This window comes from Calliphora vicina, chromosome 1 (assembly GCF_958450345.1).
Source record: "Calliphora vicina chromosome 1, idCalVici1.1, whole genome shotgun sequence".
Lineage (NCBI taxonomy): Eukaryota > Metazoa > Arthropoda > Insecta > Diptera > Calliphoridae > Calliphora > Calliphora vicina.
The window spans coordinates 168,730,699-168,758,638 of NC_088780.1; the positions used below are offsets into that span (position 1 = coordinate 168,730,699).

The 27,940-nt window shown below is 30.6% G+C and overlaps 2 protein-coding genes across 2 annotated transcripts; one reads left to right on the top strand and one right to left on the bottom strand.

Moving 5' to 3' along the window:
• The first annotated feature begins 18,804 nt into the window (after positions 1-18,804).
• Positions 18,805-19,841, top strand: Obp99d (Odorant-binding protein 99d). The gene is made up of 2 exons (XM_065498120.1): positions 18,805-19,111; positions 19,168-19,841. The coding sequence occupies exons 1-2, from the start codon at positions 19,076-19,078 to the stop codon at positions 19,561-19,563; spliced, it is 432 nt and encodes a 143-aa protein (XP_065354192.1). The 5' UTR covers positions 18,805-19,075; the 3' UTR covers positions 19,564-19,841.
• On the bottom strand, positions 19,572-20,317 carry Obp99b (Odorant-binding protein 99b). The gene is made up of 2 exons (XM_065498119.1): positions 20,163-20,317; positions 19,572-20,092 (listed from the first exon to the last, which is right to left on the bottom strand). Exons 1-2 carry the CDS (start codon positions 20,199-20,201, stop codon positions 19,640-19,642), a joined length of 492 nt encoding a protein of 163 aa, XP_065354191.1. The 5' UTR covers positions 20,202-20,317; the 3' UTR covers positions 19,572-19,639.
• Between the last annotated feature and the right edge of the window lie 7,623 nt (positions 20,318-27,940).

Below are 27,940 nucleotides of genomic sequence, written 5' to 3' on the forward strand. Positions count from 1 at the left end.
ATTAGTGTTTATAAAGCGGTTAACCGAGAAACCGTGTTTTCTTCACAATTTCGGTATTTTGTTAACCCGGTTAATTTAACATTTTGATTTTCGGTTAATCGGTTTTAAAAATTTGGACCTAAAATCAATAAATTTAGGCCCTAATTTTGTAAATCACGTCACCAAAGTGATATTTATATGGAAAGCAAAAACAAAATTTCAAAAATTTTAAAAATTTGTTTTTGTGTTTTATATAAAATTTTCAAATTATGGAAGGCAAATCAACGCTTGAATTTTGGTGCGTTTGTTCTGTTAAGAATATGTATATAAAACAAAAACAAATTTTTAAAATTTTTGAAATTTTGTTTTTGCTTTCCATATAAATATCACTTTGGTGACGTGATTTACAAAATTAGGGCCTTAATGTTTAAGTGATTTTTTTATTTATTTTCACTGCTAACGACAAGTGTTGGAAATCGATTTTGAATCGTTGTAAAAATTCCAATTTTTTGGAAAAAAAAAATAAATTTTAAAATTTTTTATATTAATGTATTAACAAGGTGGCAGCGTAACTACAACAATTACAAAAATACAAGAACAATAATCATTTTTGTTTGTGCAAAACAGTGTAAAATGTCAAAAAAAAAATTCACAAAAACGCACTTTTATAAATGAAATTGTTTTTTAACACTTTTAAATATTTTATACACATAAAGCGGTGACAAATACTCACTTTTTTTAAATATAAAATAATCTTTTTAATCTTATAACAAATTTAAAAATTTTTGTAAACAAGCTTTTGACATTTCACAAGGCAAAACACGAGTAGAGCAAAAAATAGTCAGCTGGCGTTACGCTGCCACCTGGTTAAATATGCCTTGCTTTAACCCCCATATTCATAAAAAAATTTAATTTTAAACAATGTTTTAAAGCAAAATTTCCATACAAAATTTGATTTTAAAACATTGTTTAAATTTAAAAATTGTTTATGAATAAGGCCTTAAATGTATATATAACTTTTGACTCAGTAGTGATTTTTAATAAATATTTATTGCTAGTTGACCGCCCCGGTAGCATTTACTAATGTTAGTTCTTCAAGTTTGTCTGCCTGTTCTTATTTATTTGCAAATAAAATATCTAAATTTGTACTGCATACTTTAGGGAGCTTTTTTATTACAGTTGACTCAAATAAAAAAAATATTCCGAGTTTTATCCTGAATTTTTAATTTTTTATCTTTACAAACCATCTCCTGATGGCTCCGCTATTAGCAAAAAAACAGACTAAGGTAGGTAAAAAAAGAGCAATATATTGCTATGGCGATGTTTTTTTTTGTATCAAAATTGTTCCAAATATATAGACCGATTTTATTAAAATCCGTTTAAAAATTAGAGATTTATTTACACTTTTTTTTAGAAATTCAACTTGAGGGGAATAACAAATATTTCAATTCATAATATTTTCCGTAACGGATGAAAATATTTTTGTCTACAAAAAAAAAAGAATTATAGTTTAATATTTCTAGTTTCGGCAAACCCTATTCAGCTTTCTCGTACACAACAATTACTGCAATATTAAGTTACATACATTTTTTTTTTCTTATTACTTTCAAATACTTCGTAATTGCATTCGATTATTTTGTATTATTATGTAAAAGTAACGTAAACGTCATTATAAAAAACTTTTCACAGGATGTTTGTTATTTAAAGTCCTTCTTTCATAAGGTTATTAATATTGCATAAATCAAATTAAAATTTAGATTTGGATTTAGAAAAGAAACTGAAAAATGCAAAAAGGAGAACTCAAACTTACCTGTCATTAGTGAAAGCGATTAAATATGTATGTAGGAACTTGATTTCATTGCAGTTAATTATAATTATTTGAAACAGAATTTAGTCTGAAAGAAAAATTAAAATTCGATTAAATTTATATAATTAAATTAATTAAAAAAATCTCTATATTTATATTTATAATTTGTACATCGGATTCAAAATGTTAGCAATTGATCATATTAAGTGTATGACTTAAAAGTGCGGGATTTACAATAGATAGCGTATCTTTTGAAGGATAAATATGTCATTATACCCTACACCACCATAGTGGGGAGGGTATAATGCGTTTGTGCAGATGTTTGTAACGCCCAAAAATATTAGTCTAACACCCACCTTAAAGTATACCAATCGACTTAGAATCACTTTCTGAGTTGATTAAACATTGTCCGTCAGGCTGGCTCTCCATGTAAACCTTGTGCGCAGAGCACAGCTCGCAATTTTGAAGATATTTCGATCAAATTTGGTACATATTATTTTTTCGGCCCAAGGACCAAGCCGATTGAAACTGGCTGAAATCGGTCCATTATTTCACCTAGCCCCCATACAAATGTCCTTCCGAAATTGGACTTTATCGGTCATAAATGTTTAATTTATATATGTATCTCCACAAATTAAGTTTTATATATACAAAATTCATGTCACCAAATTTTGTTACAATCGGTCAATAATTAGTCATAGCTCCCATATAGACCCGCTTCCGAAAATCACTTTAAAGTGCATAAATCGCTTAAAAATGTTGGTATACACACAAAATTCAACATAGTTAACTTTAATATAGACATAAATCGCACGACCTAATTTCATGGTGATCGGTCCATAATTGGTCATAGCTCCCATATAAGGCCCACTTCCGAAAATCACTCAAAAATATAAATTATTGAAATTTTAAAAGAAAAATGTTTTTGTTCTTTTACTTAGTGTAGGGTATTATATGGTCGGCCATACTTTCTTACTTGTTTTTTATTGAACATTGTTGTGTAAGCAACGAAGTTTTTTTTTATTCGAAAATATCGAATTTTGTGCCAATAAAATGTCATATGCGGTAAGTTTCGCTTTACATCTTTAATTTGAAAAGAAGTGCCGATGAAGCACACCGATTGCTCACCTAAGATTATGTGAATATGTTTCAATTTCAATGTGCGACAGATGGCTTGTGCGGTTCAGAAGTAGTGATTTTGACACGGAAGACAAAGATCGCCAAGGCCAGCCAAAAATGTTTGAGAGCAAGCATTGGAGGCAGTATTACATGAATATTGTTGTTAAACTCAATAAAAGAGCTTGCAAGATCATTGAGAGCTACTCAAGCAGCAATTTCAAAATGTTTGCAAGCAGCTTGATTCATCCAAAAGCTAAGGAATTTATTATCATACGATTTGAATCCAAGAAACCTTGAAAGTTGATTTTGCATGGCCGAAATTATGCTGGAACGCTTTAAATAAAATCTCTTTTGCACCGAATCATTACTTGCCATGGAAATTGGATCCATTACGATAACCTGAAGCGTTAGCGATCATATGTGAAGCCCGGCCGACCGGCCGAATTGACACCAAAGCCAAATATCCATGGCGCTAAGGTAATTCTCTGTATTTGGTATGATCTGCTGGAATTTTGTCCGAAAATGCCCAGAATATGCGGCCAAACATGAAACCGTAATATTCCATCACGATAACGCTCGGCCACATGTTAAAATAATTGTTAAAAAGTATTTAAAACGATGTGGTTGATAAGTTTTGCTTAACCCGCTTATTATGTAGGACGGGACAAGGTCTGGAACCTGGTTCCGTCCGTCTACTATCTCTTTCGATCGCAGAACAGCAGATCACTTTCTCTGGCATACGCTTCACTTTAGAACATAATATTCGACATTGGCTTGATTCGCTCTTGGCCTCAAAAGATGAGCAGTTCTTTTGAAGCGTAATCCATATGTAGCCAGAAAAATGGGAAACATAGCTAACAATGGCCAATACTTTCAATAAATGTATATTATACTAATATTTCAGATTTAGAGCAGATTTAGATCAAACTTGAACATCTCTTTTTGAAGCAGTCTAAAGCTACACAATATCTCGATATCAATTCAACAAATATTAAATACTATAAAACCACGAATAAATCGCCGGTAAATTTGATAATTTTCAGCGATAATTAATAATTTTAATAACAAAATTTTATGAATGAAATCTAAACTATTTGCAATAAAATTTATTTAAACACATACACATTGCTGATAACCACACAGTAAATTTGCAATTCAGCATAAAATTAATCTGTCGTTTCATAATTACAACAAATTAAATCACTTTCCTTAGCGATTTAATTTTACAAAAATAAAAAAACAGATGCCAGCTATCAATAATTTACAACGTCTACACGAGTAAATTATTATCAAAATGCATGAAATTTTGAAGGTTAAAAATGAAATTATTATTTTAAAATCATAATGCTAATCGTATTGTCTATTTATTAGAAAGCATATGAACATGGGTGAATGAATTAATTATTGACTATAAAACATTATTATCATCAGTTCAAATACAAACAAGTACTGAAAAACATACTTATTTCTACTCTATGCCATTCTTATCTCAATTAATAGACACAACAACAACAACTAAATATAACAATAGTATCATCTCTTAATAAACTTTACTCTTCCCCCTCCATCCTCCTCCTACTCCTGCTAATTGAAAACGTAATACACCCGTATAAATAAATATTTCCGAAAGAAGTAAAAACAGTCAGTCTTTCATTTATTTTATGGAATGAGTACTTTGCATTACTATGGCAATTTAATATCGCAATTGTATTCATTGGACTCATTGCTGCTGCTACTGCTACTGCTGTCAACTGCATCGTTTTGTGCAAAACAATTGTATTCAAATTATGACTCATGACCAGAGCAGGGGGACGTTTAAGTGTGAGAAATTTTAAGAGTTAAAAAGTATAGAAAGAGTTGCAGCATTAAATTTGAATTGAAACCTTGCCAACTAATGCAAGAACAATAAAAGCCAAGCCAAATACAAAAATTACTAAAAATCCACAGATAAGTTTATAAAACTCTAAATAAATTGTTTGAGGGAGTTTCATGTTATTGCTTTTGGTATGATTTTCAAAAATGTACTCAAACCATGGTCATGTAATCAGAATGTATGCAAGACCAATGTCGGTGTAAACCTGCCATATAACACCCTACCCTACATAAACAATTAGGTTCAAAATTTCAATAATTTGTTATTCATGAATGATTTTTAGAAGTAAAAATTCGGGATTTACACTAGATGGCGTATGTTTTGAACGCGGTTTTTTTAAAAACATATGTCATATCTGTCATTCATAGTTATTGAACATTACCCCCTGTCTATACCTGATAAATTTTTATCATGATAAACTTCAAAATTGTTGTCTAGATAACAACATAAGTTCTCATGGTTGTGTTAGCCATTTTCTGAGCATGTTTCTGACTATCTGACAACCGTTTATACGTAGCTTAAGCAACAATGTTTTTTTGCTTCGAAAATGTCGAATTTTATGTCAAATTACTTCGTTAATTTGAAAAAAAGTACCGCTGAAACACTCCGATTGCTCACCAAAGCTTATGGTGAATGTGTTCCATCGGTTTCAACGTGCGAGAGATAATATGTGCGGTTCAGAAGTGGTGATTTTGACAAGGAAGACAAAGATCGCCCAGGGCAGCCAAAAAAGTTTAATGAAAAATAACACTCAACAAGAGCTTGCAAAATCATTGGAAGCTTCTCGCAATTTCAAAATGTTTGCGAGCAACAAGATTCATCCAAAAGTAGGGAAATTGGATGCCATACGAATTGAAGCCGAGAGACCTTGAAAGACGATTTTGTATGTCGGAAATGCTGTTTCAACGCTATGAAAGAAAATAATTTTTGCTCCTAATCATTACTTGCGATGAAAAATTAATCCATTACGAAGCGTAAGAGATTGTATGTGAAGCCCAGCCAACCAGCCGAATCTACACCAATGCGAAATATCCATGGCGCTATGGTAATGCTCAGTATTTGGGTCATATCTATTATGAGCTGCTGAAATCTGACCAGACCAGACCATCACTGAGAACCTGTACCTTGAAACCATAATATTCCATCATGACAACGCTAGGGCAATATCTGTTAAAAAGTTTATATAGTTTATTCACCCGCTTTATAGTCTAGACCGTGCTCCGTCCGACTAGTATTTGTTAAGATCGATGCTGAACGGTCTCCCTTGGGTACGCTTCGCTTTGGAACACAGTATCCGATATTGGATTGATTCTTTCTTGGCCTCAAAATGTGAGCAGTTGTTTTGGCGCGGAATCCATATGTTGCCAGAAAGATGGGAAAAAGCTAGCATTGGTCAATACTTTCAATACGTAATGTTTGAAAATAAAAGCTAACAATTTTAAAAAATCCCGCAATTTTTAAGTTATGCACCTAATAAGTCCCGTGATTTCCTTCTATATGAAACATGATTTTATTGAATTTCATTTGGATACCATTTTTAAGAGATTTATGATATTTAACGTGATTTTCGGAAGTGGGCCTTATATGGAAGCTATGGTCAGTTATGGATGGATCCGCACAATATATTCTAATATGATTTCCTTATACATATTTATAAGAAAAAGGTCCTAATTCGGGAGGACATTTGTATGGGGGCTATGTGAAATAATGGAACGATTTCAACCAGTTTCATTAGGCTTTAAGGTTGGTATTGGACTAATATTTTTTTCTTTGACAATTTTGTTCGCATAAATTAATTTAATTTTGTTAATTTTGAAGAATTTACATTTAATTCCATGTTGTAGCTTCATCTTGAACTGAACCGGAAAGGGTTTTATAGCGAACAGTTTTTCTGGAGGGCACAGAGGGGCCAAACATACTAATTTTGCGGATTAATTGAAAAAACAAATTTCAAGTATCGTGAAAACTGAAAGTGCCAGCTTAAAGAGCACGAAATTCTACATCAGCAGGCAAAAAATTAATGTGAAATATTAAAAGGTATTTTTATAGTCACGTGTTGAAATTACATATTGTGAGAAAAAAACCTAAAAAATTGATAAAAACAAATAAAAAATTACGCAAATAAATACTATTTGTGATAGGTAATTTAAAAAAATTAACAAATCTAATTATGCAAACATCAAGTTCAGGCATTTATTGATATGTTTTGGTTAAATTTAAATTTGAATTATTTGTGGAAGTGGCTTTGATATTAGTTTTTATATTGGAAGTGCAAAAAAAAAATGGATTTTGTCAGTTCAAATGGACATAAAGTTATTAGCTGGGCTCAGCTGGACAAAGAATTTAATATAATTTAAAAGCCTGGACAGTTATGCGTTGTTTCAGAAAAAATTAGGTTGCGCATTGCTGCGCCTCATAAGTTATATGTAAATTAGTAAAAGCTTCACCCTTTAAGTCTACCATCAAAAAGCACTTTGCGATTCTGATAAACGTTTTATTGCTGTCGTTGTTGTTGTTATTATCATTGTTTTTTTTTTTTGTTTTATAAGAGATGTGCAAGTGTTGTGATTAATAATACGAGAGTCACGTGTGAGTCAGGCCTGGACGTGGCTATATTCTTGTATTATAATGAGATAAATAATAATAAACTTTTACCAATTACTTTCCTTTATTTCAGTTTAGTTTTCCATCCATTGATTTTCTAATCGTGAATGAATAGCACGCGGAATTTTAACAATTTAACTCTCATGCACTCACGCTTGTATATGCTTGTTTAAAAGTTTTTTTTTTTGATTAATTCGAAGTTTTTTCTTGTGGTTAATACGAAGTCATCCGATAGCAGGCAATTTAGATTAATAAAAAAATCATGTTAGTGAGCGCGATCGCGAGAATTTTTAAGTTTTATATCACTCACGTTCAGATCTGCAGTATTGTCTCATTTCAAATATTGTGTTGTATAAATTTCAAAGCAGTGCATTTAAACTTTGCAAGTCTTTTAGTGGCAGGAGTTGGGAAAGATCTCTATTATTCAACCTCCCATTACAAATTAATATAATGATATCATTTTAAAACAATATGGTAGTCTTTTTATCAATAACATGCATAAATTTAGTGTGTCTCACTGATGTAGTTCTATAGATATAGGAGAATTAATAATTCATTTGTATGGGGGGAACCCGATTCCACCCTTGTATACCCTTCCGATTTTGGCGGAACGTGCAGTTTGTTTTTAGAGTTCTCCTCAGTAAATTTAGTGTGCATAACTATTGTAGTTCTATAGATATAGCACAGTTAATAATTAGTTTATATGGTGGGTAATTGACTTCCCCCTCCTATATCCCTAAAATTTTGTTACAATATGCGGATTGGTCTAAGGGCTACCCACGTAAAATTTTGCGAGTGTCGCTATTATTGTTGTTGAGCTATTAATAAATCCGTAAAAAGGGGCATTTGACCCCACTGTGCGTTGACTGCCAACTACGAGTTATCTCGTACTCACTCAACCAAAATATTAAAAAAAGACGTCGTAGATGGCTTCTGCGTAGCGATTTCTGAAAATTGCCGTGGCAGTCAACGTGTTAAGTTAAGATTTTCTAAACATGCTGATTCTCTTTTAAAATTACATAATCTTTGACTTTTCATTATAAAAGTTTTATCCTGAATACTGGGTGAAATTTAATTAGTGTGCTAGTCTGTTATACTGGGTTGTTGCGGGTTCGATTCCCGTCTGAGAATCTGGTCTTTTTCATTACAACGGTATTCGTTATTCAGCTGAATAAAATAAGTTAGAATATAATTTGTAATTGTATTGTAATAATGAAAAGTAATGAAATAAAGTAGAAATTAATGCTCGTTTTTTATCAAAACGAGCTTTTTTGTATATTAAAATTACAGAATTTCAAAATGCCATGCTTCATAGTATACTGCGAAGGTCTGGTTTTTGCATTCCAAGGAAAGCTTTGAGATGTTTCCCTTCCATATAATCTTGAAATGTTTCTAATATACAAACATAATTAGTGGTTTTACGAGTGTTAATTTATTTTTTCCACATAATCCCACTCACAGAATTACTGTTGTCAGGATTCGCCACATATTTGTTAAGTTAAGAATATATAAAATCCCCCCCTCTCCACAAAAATCCAACCCTTTCGTTTTGGCTTGATTAAAGAACATCACATACTTGAAATTTACTTAAATTTTAAGAATTATATAGAAATAAATTCATTGTAGTCTATGCCATTCTGTTGAGAGAAGTACAAGCATATTATTCTAAATATTCTATTGTACCAGCACGATAGTATTGTGTTCTATTATACGAATGGATTTGTCGTGGGTCAAATTCTCAACACTTCTTCTCAGAGAACCACAAACTTACATACAAACAAACAAACATACTTGCAACAACAGTTCTGTTATTGTGTAAATATGATTGTGTGAAATCAAGCAGTTAAAAGTTCATATTAACAACCAGTTAATATGCTGTTGCCTGTCCGCCCCACAACGCCACACCACCTGAAGTGGCAGAGGGAGAATATGGATTGTGGGATGGCTGTATGAGATGTGAGTTAAATTTAACAATTCAAAACGTACACAGTTCATTTTTAGCTAAATAATGGGTATGAGTTGCAAAGTTAAAGTGTTTGTGCAACATTTTCACAACATTTACATTTGAGTAGCGGTAGAGTGGGTGGATGGTTTGTGTAAACATGAATGCCAGAACCCAGTTGGTAACTTTGTTAAGGATAAAGGAACAGAGAGCAATATAATCATTATCATCGTCATGATGATGATTTTGATTATGGCCATCATCTATTTATTAACATCCAGTCGTACACATACTGTGAGGTGTTATTTGTTTATAATTTATGTTTGTTTATAACAATCATTTGGTTCATTTGTTCGTTGTTGGTTAGTTATTTAGTTACCATGCTCCATGATTACACATATTTATTAGGAAGGAAGGATGTATGTCTGTGAATAAAACTGTGCATAAGTTTTGATAGTAACAATATAGTCCTGTATAAATTTTCACTAATGTGTATTTATTTGATTTATTTTGAATTGCAAAAATAATTGAAGTTGCTTCTAAATATTCAGCATCCCAGCCCTAAGTAATGTAGAGTTTAGGTTAGGTTCCATATGTCGCCATTCATCAAGCAGATCACTTGGGTACATTTAAAGCTTATTCGACATCCGTTGTTTCCAAATTGAGCCAACCGGATTCTCTGATGAAGGAATGGATACGTCAAATATTCGTCCATGATAACTCGTCTAAACACTAGAGATTTTAGTCAGACTCTAACAATGAAATACATATCTATTTTGATGACTTTGACAAATTTTATTTTTTGAAAGGAATAAAACAAATTGGCGAAATGTTGGACAAAGTACATAGAGCTCAAAGGGGACTAACCCTCGTATCCCTCGCTACAATAAATTCCTAGTCTGGTTATTTGACAATCTACCGGCCATCTAGTTATTCAATTACTATATCATTTATATCAGACGCGGATCCAGAGGGGGTGATATAGGAATTCCGCCCCAAAACCGAAAAGTTTTCATATAAAAATGAAATAAAAAAGGAAAATGTAGAACAAATTTGAATTTTGTCATCATACATAGTTATCTACACGCAGAGGAAAAATATAGTTGGGCATGGTTACTGTAACCATTTCAATATTGTTACAAGTTTTTTAACTATATTATAGTCACAGTAACCATTTACATGATTGTGGTAACCATAATATGGTTAATTTACGATTCACATGATTGTATCAACCATATATATGGTTACATTAAACAAATATATGTTTGTGACAACCATTCATATGATGAAGGACTTATCATATTATGGTGCTCTCGGCTTAAGGCTTATCATAATCTGAGAACAACATATTATGATAAAATTATTATTATTTTTGGCAAAAAAAAAAAATTTTATAAAAATTTTAAAATTTTGGTTTTTTAAAACGCCATTAATTTTTCCTACGCGCATAGAAAACTTAGTTCCAAACAAGCCCCAAATGATTAAAACCTGTCAACAACTTTTGATTTTATACACAAAAGAAAACACAAATATCCCCTAATACCATTTTAACATTTCTTCTTATATTTTTGCAAAAAGTATTTTAAAAATTTCTTTCTTAATTTATAAAAATTGTATATATTTCCAAATTTCCTACACGTTGATACATAATATCTGTGTATATCTTATATTTTCCACTAGTCAAATTTATGAATTCAAAATCAAAAACAAACTGAAAATTTACAGAATCTTGTCGCTTTGTAATATATTTTTGTACACTGCATTGCCGACTATTGCAGTACAAAACATAGGAGAACACTAGGGTTTTTAATGTCCCGACCTTTTTTGATTCAAGGGAATCGGGAAATTTTTTTCTACATTCCCGGGTACCCGGCTATTCCCGAAATATATAATGATACTGTAAATTAGGAATATTATAGCCAAATTTCATATAAAAACTTAGTGTTATTATTAAATATCAGTGCTTCGAATTAATTAATAACATTTGAGCTTAATTCACTAAAATCTTAATCCGTAATTAAAAAATGTAGGCCTTTCATTCCATAAATCCATTCATAATATCTAGCACAGCCCAAACGGCTGAAGCTAGAATCACGAAATTTTAACTGTGGGTTCCTCCCTCCCCAAAACGATCCGGATTTTTGGAAATTCGAACGTTTAGAGGGTAAGAACGGGTAAATTCGGTAACCTTATATCTTCAAAACTAATAAAGATACAAAAAAACTCAAAATAGCATGTTACTCATTTAAAAAATAAGCTGACAGATGTTTCGTACTTTTTCGAAATTCGAATCTTTTGGGGGAGAAAACGGGTAAAAACTGTATTTTGGTACTTTTTTTGCACCCTATGTATATTTTAAACCAATAAACATAGAAACAAATTTTAAATCGTATTCTTTAATTAACAAAAAATAAAAAATATAAGTTTGGTACTTTTTGGAAATTCGAACCATTAAGGGATAAAAATTGTGTTTATTTTTGGTACTTTTTCATAAAATATGTTTTTCTATAATTTGACATAGACATACGAATATATTATTATGAGCTCCCACCACGATACAGAAATTTATTTGAATTAAATTTTAATTAACAAAAAATAAAAAATATAAGTTTGGTACTTTTTGGAAATTCGAACCATTAAGGGATAAAAATTGTGTTTATTTTTGGTACTTTTTCATAAAATATGTTTTTCTATAATTTGACATAGACATACGAATATATTATTATGAGCTCCCACCACGATACAGAAATTTATTTGAATTAAATTTTACCAAAGCAATGGGGATAAAAAAGGTACCAAAAAGGGTATAAAATCGGGAAAATACATTTTATTGAAATTATTAAGCCAATTTTGATAATTTTTTAACATTGGTTCCTGGCTTCGTACAAATATTAACTAACAGGGTGTTATTTGGAACTCGAGTGCCAAGGTGTATATTGGGCCAAATCCGGGTAAACAGTTTGGTACTTTTTTTAAAACATATTTTTTCATTAACACAGATTTTAGAATTAGAATGATTCAATAAGAAATAAATTCTATAAATAATGAATTCTCTTTTTAAACTTTTTATACGAAATATCCCAAATAAATAATCATAATAAGTGGTCTATTATTGTCAAGATATAAGCAAAAAACTATAAAAAAAACTTTTCACTGTTTCTTGGTGAAAAAAACAGAGTTCTAACTAGTTTTCTATGGATTTTCGTCAGTTTTTAATTCCCGGGATTCCCGACTAAAAATCCCGGGAATCGGGTAGTGAAAAATTGGCAAAATTCCCGGGAAATTTGTACCAGGAATTCCCGGGATAAAAACCCTAGAGTACACTGCAAGATGTAGCTAATTACTGCTAGTTATGTATTTTGTTAAAATATTATGGGATATTTGTTTAATGTTTTGTGAATAAAATCAAAAGTTTTGGACAGATTGGCGCGTACTTCCTCGAAAACAAAAGCTGTTCCGGATTAAACAGAATGTTGAGTTTTTGTTATATTTATTGATTTTATAAAAAAAAATATTATAACAAATTTTGAAATGAAAATTTATTCTATTAAAGACTAACCGGTTAGCCGTTTTTGCCACTAGTTTTTTCTAATCGAAAATCGGTTTTTAAAAAAAAAAAAAAAAAAAATGCTGATATTTTTTTATTTACCTAATTTTCATTTTCCAGTTTGTCTAGTTTTTTTTTTAAATTGTCTGCCTAGAAAACCATGTAACCTTGTTAAGGCAGCACGTGTTGCTAATTCAAGTATTACGGTAACAATTAGAGATAAATATGCGTTGAAAGTGTGAGTTTTTTTGTACTATTGTACAATTTGAAATAATGCTACTCAGAAATATAAACAATTAGAAATCCCAAACAAATGAAAACATATTTTTAACAAAAAAAAAAAAATCTAACACTTGTTGACAAACAGCACGGGAGAGTTAATGTCGATTCTGGTTTCTGATTTAAACATCTCTCTATGTTTATTTGTTTTTGATTTGAAAAGAAAATATGTTTTAAAACATTTTTTTATAGAAATAAACATTTGAACAAGTTTGTTTTTAAGAAAATGTATTTATAAACTTTAATTTTGTATATTATAAACTTATAGATAATTTCGTATTTTTAATAAACATTTGATTCCATGGAATTCTATGTACGATGAGTGAGTTTTTGTCTCTGATTTTATCGCAAAGCGTACAAATAATAACGAAAATATTTGTATTTTTGCGGTCAAATAAACAAAAATAATTACTAACAGGTAATAATAATTAATTTTTGTTTGTCTTTTCATACACCCTACATTTTAGAATAGGGTCATGTTGATTTGCTTAATTAAGATTTTTAGAATATTAAATATTTATATTTATATTCAAATAGTATTTTATTTATTGACAAGTGTTTGGTACTTTTTAAAAATCCTTTTTGGGGAGAAATCGGCTAAAACTGGTACTATTATGACAACCACTAAACAATTTACTTATCAAAAAATACCAAATATAAATTTGATACTTTTTGAAAACTCGAACCCATAAGGGGTAAACATTTTATTTACTTTTGGTACTTTTTGTTATAGAATATGTTTTTCTATATTTTTACATATGAATATTCTATTTTGTATCTCGGAAAATACATGTTATTCAAAATTATTAAGCCAATTTTGTCTAAGTTTTAAGCTTAAAAACGAGCAAAATCCGTTTAAACAGTTTGGTACTTTAGAGGGAAAATGTATGTTCTAATGGTACCTAGAAATATAAAATTAAGCAGAATATATGGTTCTGATTGAGTGACTGAGTATCTAAAGGGGTGACTTTACGGTACTTATTCTTTATTCTTCTGATACCTTTAAGATAATTTATAATAATGTACCTAGAATCATGAATTTATAATTGACGTAGAGGTACTAAATGGTACTTTTTATATTTTATTAGAATTGGACCTGGAATTGTCCTGAAAGAATGAGAACCCACATAGAGGTAATTAATAGTACTTTCTTCATTTTAATGATATTTTTCTTGAAATGAAATTACGCTTGAGAAGTGAGAATCCACAAGTGAGGTTTTACGGTACTTTATTTTTATTTTAACAGTACAATAGTACCAATGGTACTTTTTAAAATTTTCCTGTTAATGTACATGAAATTAAGCACATACGAAGTCAGCACGCACAAAACCTAAAAAAAATTCAAAAAATTAGTTCTCGAGTGGGGAGGCGAAGTATAATATAGAGGAGTCATACACTCGACTTAATAACTTGATAATGCAGTTAGTTGCCTTTTTTCAAATAATTAATTAAAAACTGTAATGAGTATCTGAAGAATTGGAAATTGACACTTGACTACTCTGTATGTGTCATTAATTTATATTTATATACATATACTCGTAATATTCGTCTTACAAGTGTCTATTTATTGTATATAGTTCAAAATGTACATATATACAAAGTTATTCCCATTTTATGAGTATTTATGTCATTGTTACAAACGGGTATTAATATTCCGTCTACACAAAGCCCTCAAAATTTTAAACACGTAGTTTAAGTAATAATAATTACAGTTGAGTGCACGTAAATAGTCATTGTTTTAATAATTTTGTTATGTGACCGGTCACAGAATGTTACACAGAATTTACAACACCCTTTTAGACAATCACAATATTTATAGTGATAGCTCTTTTTTATATAAAGTTTTAGAACTACAAGGTGACGCAAAAGTAAACATCCGATGTTTTTTGGCTGTAATTAAAAAAAAAATGAAAAACTTTGATTCTTCTTGTGGATTATTTTTATTTGGTTTTTTAATTTTTTTTACATCAAGTCGAGAATATGATGTCATGTAAATGGCCGCCGCCACAGTTGATTGTCATTTGAGCCCTTTTTATGGCATTTTCAATCACTTTGGCCAAAACTTCCGGCGATAGGTCATCACATTCTTGACGGATATTGTCTTTAAGAGCTGCATGAGTCTGAGGCTTGTTGACATAAACCCGCGACCAAAATGAAGTCTGGAGAGGTCAAATCAGGCGATCTTGCTGGCCAGTGCAAATCGCCAAAACGGTAGATTAGGCGCTCGGGAAATGCATCCTTCAGCATATCGGTTGTGGCACGTGCAGTGTGTGCCGTTGCACCGTCCTGTTGGAACCACATGTTTTCCAATCCCAATTCATCAAGTTGCGGCAAAAAGAACTCGTTGATCATTGCTCTGTAGCGCTCACCACGGCTTCGAAGAAAAAAGGTCCGATGACTCCTCCAGCGAAAACAGCACACCATATAGTGACTTTGAGCGGGTGTAATGGCTCTTCGTGGGTTACACACGGATTTTCAGTGCCCCAGAAGCGTAAATTTTGCTTATTTACGTACCCGCTAAGATGGAAATGGGCCTCATCACTCATGATTATTTTTGATTAATCACCGACCGATTATTGGTCAAATAAATAGTCAGCAATATTCCGCGTTCTGGAGCAGTGTAGCGTAACATTGTTTATTAACGTGTATTTCGCATGTGTTTACAACACAAATGTCAAAACAGAACTAACATTAGGGGCCAATCGCAAAATTTATAGCATTTCCTGATAGGAGGATTACTTTTGCGCCACCTTGTATATCCGGTCACTATATATTCTGGTCCTCATAAGATTCTAAGTCGATCTAGCTACTACACTAGCTGATATTTTCCAAAAATACTCTCTGCTGAAAAAGGTTTATTTGGTATTGAAAATGTGCCATATAGGTCCGTGATTTCACCTATCCCCCATACAAATGTCCACGCCGAATACTGTTTGAACAGTCATAAATATGTTAGTTATGCGGCAATCCTGATAACATTTTAAACATATAGTTCTAAATACTCTGAAATTACTGTAAATTATGGCGAAAATCAGGCACCATTAGTCCCTAGTCCCCATACAAGACCCCCCTCAGAAAATGACTTGAACATTCATAATTGTCTTATAATAACACTGTGCACGAAATTTACACTTTTTTTCTGTCAAGAAGGGCACCCAGTGGGTTAAACTAATTCGGATATGCTAAATTCAGTGGTGCTAACAGTTTTTTTAGGTTAGCTCGTATTTTTGAGATATACCTTTCTTTCGAAAATGGAAGAGGTTGATCAACATATATTCGCGTAACTCAGAAACGGTTTAGTTTGTGGAATAAACTGAATAAATCGAAATTCCGCAATAAAATTACCTTTAAGTAAGGCTTAACACGTTTTTAATCATCACAGTCGTTTTAGAGATATAATTTTTTTTTGGGAAAACAAATTTTTTTTTAGAAAAATTTCAAAATTTTTGGTTTTTTAAAAGGCATTAAAAATAGGAAAATGCATATAAGCTCTTATTTTTTTCACACGAACTTCCAAATAAAACAATGATTAAAATTTTTCAACAAGGAAATGTAAGAAAAGATAAATTACGGTTTATATTTTTACGGCTTTGATATTTTTACAAATAAAGCTTGAATGTCTGTAATTCTCATTCACTCTAGTGTTTTTTTGGGAAAAGGTTTCCTGATGATCTGGCCTAAGCAACCAGTGAAATGCGCATAGGAACTAGCTTATCCCCCAACAATAAATTTCAGTGAATTTATCAAATTAAAACTATTTTACTAAAATACTAATTTTCTATTCCCGAATAACCTTTTAACTTTTAATTTTGTTCACAAAAGATAAATACATACATACTCGTAGTAATTAGCTACATCGTGCAGTGTTCTTCTATGTTTAGTACTGCAAGAGTCGGCAATGCAGTGCCGTTTTTACAAAATAGCTATATTCTGTAAATTTTCTGTTTGTTATTGATTTTGAATCCATAAATTTGATTAGTGGAAAAGATAAGATATATATGTTATGTATTAATGTATCAATGTATAGGAAATTGTGTCTTCTTTTCAAAAATGTATACAATTTTTAAGAATTAAAAAATTTATAGAAGACTTTTTGTAAAAATATGGGAAAAAATGTTATTAGGGATATTTGATTTATCTTTTGTTTTGATATTTGATTTATCAATTTTACATGCCGTTTTAAAAAACAAAAATTTCGAAGTTTTGCCAAAAAATTATTTTTTTGGCCAAAAAAATTTATATTCCTAAAACGACTGCAAAGATAAAAAATATTTGTTACGTTTTAACCTTTTCAAAACGCTGGTTTATTTCCTTTAAATAAACCGGATACTTTTGATTGCAAATAAAAGCCGTTTAGTAGTTTGAAAATTGTAACAACTCTTTATTTCTTTAAAATATACAACAACAGAATTAAATAGCCACTCAATGTTTTTATACTCGTTTATAAATTCTCAGAAATACAGACACAATTTATGTACACGAATTTACTTAAAAAACACAACACACTTTAAGGCACTCAGTTGATGTTTATTCGAAAAGCGTCTCTGATAAACTCACTCAAGACTGCAACCTCTGCCACTATTTATAACACTGCATAACCATCTACAAAGCTCTATTTCTACAATGTTCTTTAACATAATATTCGAATTCGAATACAGCGTTGCCAACTTACGATCAATGGTCAACTGAAAGCTTTTATTTAATAATGCCCACAGATATGTTACAGTTTGCTATTACAGCACTGTTATTTGAAAGCATTATGCTACTTTTAAATCAGCCCTTAAAATCGTTATATTTGAATTCAAGTACAATTTCGTAACAATATGTTTAGTCTTTCTTAAAGGTAATTTTATTATGGAATTTCGCTTTTTTCAGTTTATTCAATAAACTAAACCGTTTTTGAGTTACGCGAATATATGTTGTGCAACCTCCTCCATTTTCGAAATAACGGTATAACTCGAAAATACAAGCTAACCTAAAAAACACTGAATTCAACGTACTAGAATTAGTTTTAACCACTGGGTGTCAAAGTGTCAATTTCGTGCACAGTGTAATTAATAAACACACAGAAAATTGATTCCTGATAGCAACCGAATTTGTTGTCAATCGAATGATTCTACCTTAGTGTCCGAATTTTACAGTACAAAATTTTGGAAAGGGTAACAAAAGTTTGGTTGCTTCAACCGAAATTCTTCTTTATCAACTGACTTTCGGTTGATAGAACTGAAAAATTCGATGAGTGCAACCGAATCATACGATTGGCAACAAATTATGTTGCTATCACGAATCTGTTTTCTCTGTGTAGTGATAAAATTAAACATAAACAAGATTTATATGAACCTAAATCTTTCTACCAATTTTTGTGAAGATCGGTTCATAATATAACCCTTTAACCTATATCAGAAAATTATTGTATGAATATCAGAAATTATATATGTACTGCTATTTTATTTTGCACAACTGTAAGAATAATAAACTTACAAAATACTTAGAACGATCTTATGAAGGTTGTCAAGTGACCTAACTTAACAATTATAAGATACACACAGAGATATTGTTAGAATAAAAATTGTATAAATACACACGAGTATGAGTCTAACTTTAAATTTGTATAAAAAGTATTGTAGCATTTTAAAATTTCTAATTTAATTGCTAAATTTAATTGTGCTCATACGCATTCTGTTACCGCTTTTCTAGTAAATTTATTAAATAAACAACAGCAAACGAAATACATAATAATAAAAAAACAGCAATAAATAGCCGCAATTAAATAACAAAACGTATTATTTTTGTATTCAAAATATAAAACGTTAGAAAATAAAATTATAAACAGTTTTTAATTGTAAATCGACTGTCGAACACGTAACATTACACTATTATTAACTGTCTGCAGCTCCTCAAATAATTAAACAAAAATTTTGAAAAATGTTTACTAAATACTGTGCCTTACTTTTGTTAATGGTGAGAAGATGAAATTATTTAAATTAAACTGATAAAATATCTCAATTATTTCTTAGTTAACATGCGTAAAAGGTGAGCTGTGGAATATGCCCACTGCCACGGATATACAAACGTCAGTGGAAACCTGTCAAATCTCCAACGAATCTTTTCTTAATCTACAAGAAAACTACGACAAGGATTCCGGTGATATCCGATGTTTTGCAAAGGAATTGGGATTATGGACAGATGAAGACGGCTTCCAGGCAAAACGTATAATAAAACTGCTAAAGAAATACAACCAACCTATAGAAATCGTGGTGGTGATTGGCTATTGCAACAGGTCCCACAAACAAACCTCCAACCTTGATAGATGGGCCAATGAAGCCTATGGCTGTTTTGCCAATGGACGCATAGGCGCATGGATTAACGACTACATCAACAATGTTTACAAAAATAAAATAACAACAAAATAAACTCAACATTTATGGTTTTCTCATACACAACAAGTTAAATATTTATTTTTTTTCTTTTCAATTCATTTGAGTGCAATTAATGTTTGTGTACGCTACCCTTGACCAATTGCAAATTGGAACGAATGAAACACATGCCACCGCGATAGGCCCAGGTGCAGGCATCACTGCCTTGAGTATTCTTGTCGGCACAGTGCTCGATTTTATGGTGAGTTTCATCGTTGTGATCGACCGTGCCATGTTCGCCTACCAGCTGGTGGTGGATTTTGTGGACATCGAAACCCTTGTGTTCATCAAAGAAGCCAAAGTGTTCAAAGATACATTTCATGTAACAGTGTGTAGTTTCATTATCGGGATATTCCCAGGATTTGTACTTTTCCATTAGTTCAGGGGAGATCTTCAACTTGGAGCTGCATTCATCACGGAATTTCACCAAATCATCGTGATGTTTGACAACATAGTCATGACTTTCATGGTGGACATGATGATCATGATCATGGGCATCGTGGCCCTCATGATGATCGGCCAAGGCCTGTCAGAAATACAGTAAAAATTAGAACAACATTGCTGCAAGTTATGTATATGTTTTGCATTGTACTTACCGCTACTGTTAAAACTAAAATCACAAAAAATACTTTCATTGCTGTGGTTGATTGATTGGCTCACAATTGCAACTGATCGTATTTGCAGCAGCTGTCAAGGTTTTTATATGCTCTTCGAATTGTTTTCAAATTATCTTGTAGGCAGAGAGAGGTTATCTGACTGAAAACTACCTCCTGCATTTTCGCATCAGTGCAGTTGTTTGTTGTACGTTTAAAGCAATATTTATGTAGTATAGACATAAAAATATTCTTAATATTGATTTGATTTTATTTGTTTATTTACTTTCGAGTTTTATTCACACAAGAATATTATTAACCGCGATAATAGACACTGCTTGCTGGTTGATTTAGTATTTGACGTTGACAGTTCAATTGATTTGAAATTATTTGGTGGCATGTTTGGTTTCAATGTTTATATTTTTTGTTTGTTCTTCTTTTTGTAAACAAATAGTACTTAAAGTGATAATTTTATTTCAGTCATGCATCGCTAATCATTAAATGATACATTAATCTGTACCACAACTCAAAAGAATCTTCTTTAATCAGTGATTGACTACGACATTCTGAAGAGTTGTATCTTCATTTACAGTTAAATGAGGTTTTTACACTTCCACTATAAATGGAAAATTTCCATTACATTGACGATGGAAAGTTTTATTTTTGTTTTTATTTACATTGACTCTCAAATTAAAGACATGTATTTAAAAATTGTTAATATGCATGTATGTGATTAAACTTAGGAGTATTTTTAAGTCTGTCAACTTTTCGGCAAAGAAATAAGGAAAACACAATAATAATTTTGAAGCCAATGGGTAATTTGTGTCAATTGTTTTATACTCAATAGTCCCGTGACATGTGAAAATAGGGCATATTACTTATCTCCAATTGTGGGATAAAGTTGACAAATTGTCAATCAATTTTACACAACTTTAACAAAAAACAAGCAAGGCAATGAAGAATTTTATATACACTTCATCAAATTATACTTTAAAATAAAAATTTTAAATATTTTTTGAGGTAAACAAAATTAAAACAAAAAAATTTCCAACATTTTTATTCAATTTATTGAAAAAGATTTTATAGTAAAAACTTTTTTTTAAAAATTTTCAAAATTTATTTTTAAATTTTTTAAAAAATACATTCATTATTGAAAATTTTGTGACAAAAATTATTTTTGCTTAAAAAAAAAAATTTTTGTTAAAAAATATTTTTCCCGATTTGGACTCATTGAAAAGGTCTTTGAAATATCTATCATTAGATATCCATATTGTCTATATTAATGACTTACTAATCCAGATGGATAAAAAATAGGTAAAAAATTGAGGTTGTCCTGGTTTTTTCCTTATATAGATTTTAAATAGCAACCGAACCTTGTCTATAGAGGATATATTGATGTATGCGAATCATGTATGTAAGATATCAAGAAGAGAAACGCCCCTATATCATGATGGATCCACCGCCGTGTTTTACAGAATTCTAGGGCTGTGATCAGACGAAACAAAGATACATTTGTTTGGATCCGATGGGAAACATTATGTTAGGCTCCCAGACAATAAGTCATATGATCAAAAATACACCAAGAAGACGTAAAACACAGTGGTGGATCCATCATGACATGTGGTTGTTTCTCCTTTTCTGGTGTCGGTCCAATGTATTGGATTAAGAACAAAATATGAGCCCCGGACTACGTAAATTTATTGCAAAGCATAATGCTGCCTTTTGCTGAGGAAGAGATGCCCTTGAGATGGGAGTTTCAGCAGGAAAGTTATCAGAAGCACTCTTAAAAATTGGCAAAATACTGGTTTGCTGTCAACAAAGTACCTCTAATGTAAAGGCCTTCGCAGTCACCGGACTTTAACCCAATAGAACACCTATGGGGAGTGCTCAAGAGGAAGCTGGAGGGTTTCAGCCCGAAAAATAAGGACGAATTGTGGGAAAAAATACAGGAAGAGTGGTTTTCCATTGACAAGGACGTTTGCTAAAAAATTGGTTGCTTCCATGAGTCGCAGATACAATGAAGTTGTAAAAAACAAATGTAGAACAACAAAATATTAAAATAAAATAATTTTCTAACAAAAAATATAAAGATGTACCTCTAAAAATGTAATCCTTCACGCGTTTCTATTATTTTTCCAGTAAAAATATTGACTCTATATTTTAGTCATATAATATATTAAAATATAAATGAAAATAGGAATGATTATATTTCAAATTTTTCGAAATGGCAAAAAAATTATACACTATTGTTTTATTAAGTGGACGTTATGTTGTATGCCTGATAAACAAAACTGCATATAAATTTTGTTTTACAAAACTAAACTTGACTAATATACTTACAAAATTTAAAAAAAATGCAATCGTTTCTATTATTTTTTCTGCGACAAATATGTTAATGTGTTACAAACGGAATGACAAAATCAAAGGTGGTTATAAAAACGGTACCAATTTCGTTTGTGTTAAGTCTTTATATTCCGCTGTGTCTTTTATAAGGCTGTTGCAAATCAAATTTTTATAATTACTAATTAATTACACAAATCTATACATTCGAAACAAAAATTAACCGCATTTAGAAACCACAACTTTTGTTTAGCTAATACATCAACAAATTATCGACATTTTATTATGCACACCGTTATCGACATTTTCTTATTGCGCCTAAAGTATATGCTGTACTTTTTAGTTAATTTCAAACGGATATTGCAGTATTCATACCTTAAAGTAGCAGTAGTAGTAATCACAGATTGAAGAAGATTTGCTTTGAGGAAATTTTGAATTTAAATGTAAAAAATAAGTTAAAATTTTACTAAATATAAAGAGTACTTCCTACACAGAAAGAATTAACTTTGTGATTCAGTAAAGAAATTTACAAAATCAGAAAAAATTTTGTTCGAATTGTGACCTATCAAACAATTTGTAAATTCAAACAACAAATTTCGGAAAAATTTAATTGAAAAAACAAAAAATTGTTTACAGTATTTTGATACCTTATACAGTATTTTGATACCTTTGATACCTTATACCTGATACATTTGCTTTGAGGAAATTTTGAATTGAAATGTAAAAAAATAAGTTAAAATTTTACTAAATATATAGAGTACTTCCTACACAGAAAGAATTAACTTTGTGATTAAAGAAATTTACAAAATCAGAAAAAATGTTGTTCGAATTGTGACCTATCAAACAATTTGTAAATTCAAACAACAAATTTCGGAAAATTTTAATTGAAAAAACAAAAAATTGTTTACAGTGAAGAAAAAGAAAAAAGCTATTGAATAAATAAGTTATTTGAATTTGCAAAACAATAGCAAACAAATGTTTATTTAAAACAGAAAAAATTTTCACTGATGCTGGTTTTTTGGAATTTCTTAGTTTTACTTATTCAGTAAGTAAACATATCAACAGTCAAGTTTGGCGATGGCAATATTATGGTGTGTTCAAGCCAGGAGTCCAATTAATATCATTTAAGACAATACATTTTTGTAAAATGAGGCTGACTGCAGAGAATTTAATTGGTACAATTTCTAAAATTATAAATATAAAATTGTTGCATTTTATACATCCCAATGTGTGATGATGTAGTGTAAACAAAATAATTTCTTGTAAAATGTTTATAATTAATCAGAATAAAAGTAGCTATTTATTTATAAGATAAATATCATGTAACTCTTCGTTTCGTGAATGAGTAGTACGAATCTTCGATTTAATTGCCACAAAATAATTAGATAATTTGTTTAGTTTTTGTTTTAACCAATAACCAATAATTAAATACCCAAGAAACAATATTTCATACAAAATTACCAGCCTCAAGAATTGGTACTTAAAAAATATTAACACTTCATAACAATACAATTTATCATTTCGCCAATTTGTTAATAAAAAACCTTTTTAACAACAATGTCGTGAGTTTACTTGCCCTCACTTGATGCAACACTGATTAAAGGGAAATTTTAGGAATTAAAAAATAACAAATAAATCAATAAAATGGCAATGATAGCCATAGAAGTAAATAGCAATTTAGGAATGAACACGATATATAATAATAATAATAAGAAATTGAAAATTCCCTTGAATTTAATTGTTCAGATGATTAAATTTTAAATAATTTCACTGTTGAAAATATAAATAATAAAGATGAAAACAACAAATGTTCACTCCCACTAAAATAAATCAAGAAAGTGAGTTTTAGTGAATCATTATTTTGGGGAAACCAGTAGCAACAAAATCAGTCTGAGACTATTTACAGTTTTACTTAGCGTTTCAATAAAACTCCAAAATTTTTAAAATTCGGGTGATGTGTAATCGTTTAAAATATATTACATTATGACATACATATTTTTGTATGTGAATAAATAACAGACAATATAGATTATTGTTTAAATCTTCCGATTGGTTTTCAGTATTGGAATATGTATGAAAGTATGTATAAGAATGACATTGACCTTATAACGCTTGTTTACTTGACAGATATTTAAAAAAAAAAAATTATTCTTTTTATGGTGTTGTCTAGGCATCATTTGTCTAATGGGAACAACTATTATATTACAAGAGTGTCTTTATCAGATTTTCCTTAAACTGCAGAATCTCGATTTTTGCTTTAAAAATTTCGATTATTTGCCTTTGTTCTATAAAGCAGTGGTCGGCACTTATAGCATTCCAATAAACGATTGCTTGTAAACAAAACTTTCTCCGATAGCTCTCTTAAGTGCAATACAAAATAAACGTTTAAAGTGACTTCACTTTAGGTTACTAAGAGACACTAAAGTGACAATTGACTACACGATAAGTTATATCACATGTTAGTGTACTTAAGCAAAAATAAAAATAAACTTTATGCGAATTATATGAACACAATTTGTATAAAACCAGTTTTTACGAATTACTACCAAAACGTATAAAGTGACTACACTCTAGATTACTTGGAGACACTTAAGTGACAATTGTCTTCACGCTAGATTACCTTGGTTGTATAAAGTAACCAATTGTCTTATCTCTGCACTACACAGAATTTTTAATTGGAGTCAGACAAGTGATAGGACATTGACAATTAATGTCAGTAAGGAATACATTGACAATAGCCACCATGGGCGAATGCGATCGACTATTCAGATATTCAGCACGAAGCACTTTAGAATTATGCAATTGTCACTCTAAGTAACCCGTACTTCCCGAAATTCGAAAAAAAACATGTCCGATAACCGATCAAATTAAACCTTATAAATATAATAATCTTCAATAAATCTTAAATGTAAATAGATCAATATTGTAATAAAACCTTTTTTTAAAAAAAAAAAACAACATCATCATAACAAACAATCAAAAACACATAAAATAATTTTTGCAACTCAGCATGATTGCCACCTTCATTCATCATTCCGACCTACACAAACTTCAAACCAAATTTCTTTCTCCACAATCAACCCGTATTAGAAAGTTCAATGGAAAAATAATTGAAGTAATTTTCAATTTCATCTTTCAATCTAAACTCACAGTACGTGAGTAACAGATCCAACTACACGTACGTTTAGTAATTTTCAAAAACAATAAAAATATGATCGAATCCATCTCAGCTGTAGACAGACTTCATACATACGAGTTCATTTGGCCATTGTTGTGTGATCATGCCAGCAACAAAAGCAACAAGTGAGGGAGGCAGTGGCAGTGGAGAGCCTAATAAAGCATGATCAGCGAGGAAGTGTGTCTAAAGGTAAATAAATAAATGTTAAAGAAAACAAACATCCAATTTCAGAAACATCATTTTAAAATTATTCAAATGAAAACAAAAGTAAATACGAACGAGTGTAATGGACTTTTTTTTCATTTTGTTTTTGTGGCAATTTATCAAAAGAAAGTGAAATTTGTGTTTATTGTTTTTGGGTTAAAATCGATTATGTATTCATTTCGATTTCAGAAATAAATAAGAATGAAAGATAATCAATCATTTTCCATAAACACATGATGAAATGTATTGAAATTCGTGGCAATTACTTGTTAATATTATTGTTATTTATAATGATTTGTTAAAGTTCATTAAAAAAACGGTGGCGTTTAGATATATACATATATATCGTTCGATTAGAGTCCAAGGAAGCCACTTCACTATTTATAAATATTGTAGGCCACACAAATCTGTTTAAAAGTAACATTACTGACTCACTGACTGATTCATCATCGCACAGCCCAAACGACTGAAGCTAGAATCATGAAATTTTAACTGTGGGTTCCTCACTCCCCAAAACGATCCGATAAGAAGGGATTTTTGGAAATTCGAACGTTTAGGGGGTAAAAAAGGGTAAAAACGCGTAAATTCGCGTTTTTACCCTTTTTTATATCTTAAAAACTAATAAAGATACAAAAAAACTTAAAATTGCATGTTACTCCATTCAAAAAATAAGCTGACAGTTTGGTACTTTTTGGAAATTCGAAACCTTAAGGGATAAAAATTGTGTTTATTTTTGGTACTTTTTCATAAAATATGTTTTTCTATAATTTGACATAGACATACGAATATTTTATTTTGAGCTCCCACCACGTTACAGAAATTTATTTGAATAAAATTGTACCACCTCAATGGGGATTAAAAAGGTACCAAAAAGGGGATAAAATCGGGAAAATACATTATATTTGAAATTATTAAGCCAATTTTGATCATTTTTTAACGTTGGTTCCTGGATTCATACAAAAATTAACTAACAGGGTGTTATTTGGAACTCGAGTACCAAGGTGTATATTGGGCCAAATCCGGATAAACAGTTTGGTACTTTTTTTAAAACATATTTATTCTTGGGCACATTAACACAGATTTTAATATTTTGAGACATCCTGTAGCATAAACAATTTTGGCAAAATGGAATATTTTTAAATTTCAAACTTGCGGATTGTTCAAAGAAGAAAAGGAAATTGGTACTTTTCTCCTAATCGTACTTTTTTAACATTTTAAATTATTTCAGTTATCGACATTAAAGTTAGCTGATATGTATCTGAGTGAAGTTAGTGTTAGGAATAGGGGATAATATTTAGGTACCAAAATGTGTGAACTGAACTATAGGTACTTTTTTGTTCCTCTAATGGTACTTTTTTGAATTTTCTATAACAATGAACTTAGAAACATGAAATTAAGCATATACACAGAGAAAACAGATTCGTGCTAGCAACCGAATTTGTTGCCAATCGAATGGTTCTATCTTAGTGACCGAATTTTACAGTTATGGCTACAGTATTTTGGAAGGGATAACTAAAGTTTGGTTGCCTCAACTGAAATTCTTCTTTATCAACTGACAAATTCTATGTGTGCAACCGAATCATTCGATTGGCAAAAAATTCGGTTGCTATCACGAATCTGTTTTCTCTGTGTGAGTGAGAATTCTAGGGGTAGACTTTTTGGTACTTTTTCTTTATTCGATTGCTACTTTTTGTAATTTCTTCACCAATGCACATAGAAACATGAAATAAAGCTTATATGTAACCGAGTGAGTGGGAAACCACAAGTGTGGGCCTTTTGGTACTTTTTCTATATTCTAATGGTACTTTTTTGAATTTTCTATAACAATGGACTTATAGACATGAAATTAAGCATATATGGTCCTAAGTGAGTGAGAATTCTAGGGGGAGATTTTTTGGTACTTTTTCTTTATTCGAATGGTACTTTTTGCAATTTCTTCACAAATGAACCTAAAAACATGAAATTAAGCTTATATGGACCGGAGTGAGTGGGAATCTACAAGTGACTGCTTTTTGGTACTTTTTCTATATTCTAATGGTACTTTTTGAATTTTCTGTAA

What these genes read in the sequence shown, in the direction of transcription:
- Obp99d (XM_065498120.1), top strand. Translation starts at nt 19,076, where the DNA reads ATGTTTACTAAATACTGTGCCTTACTTTTGTTAATG. An exon ending in GTGCCTTACTTTTGTTAATG is followed by an intron (nt 19,112 to 19,167) that starts GTGAGAAGATGA and finishes ATTATTTCTTAG; the next exon opens with TTAACATGCGTAAAAGGTGA.
- Obp99b (XM_065498119.1), bottom strand. Translation starts at nt 20,201, where the DNA reads ATGAAAGTATTTTTTGTGATTTTAGTTTTAACAGTAGCG. An exon ending in TTTTAGTTTTAACAGTAGCG is followed by an intron (nt 20,093 to 20,162) that starts GTAAGTACAATG and finishes TATTTCTGACAG; the next exon opens with GCCTTGGCCGATCATCATGA.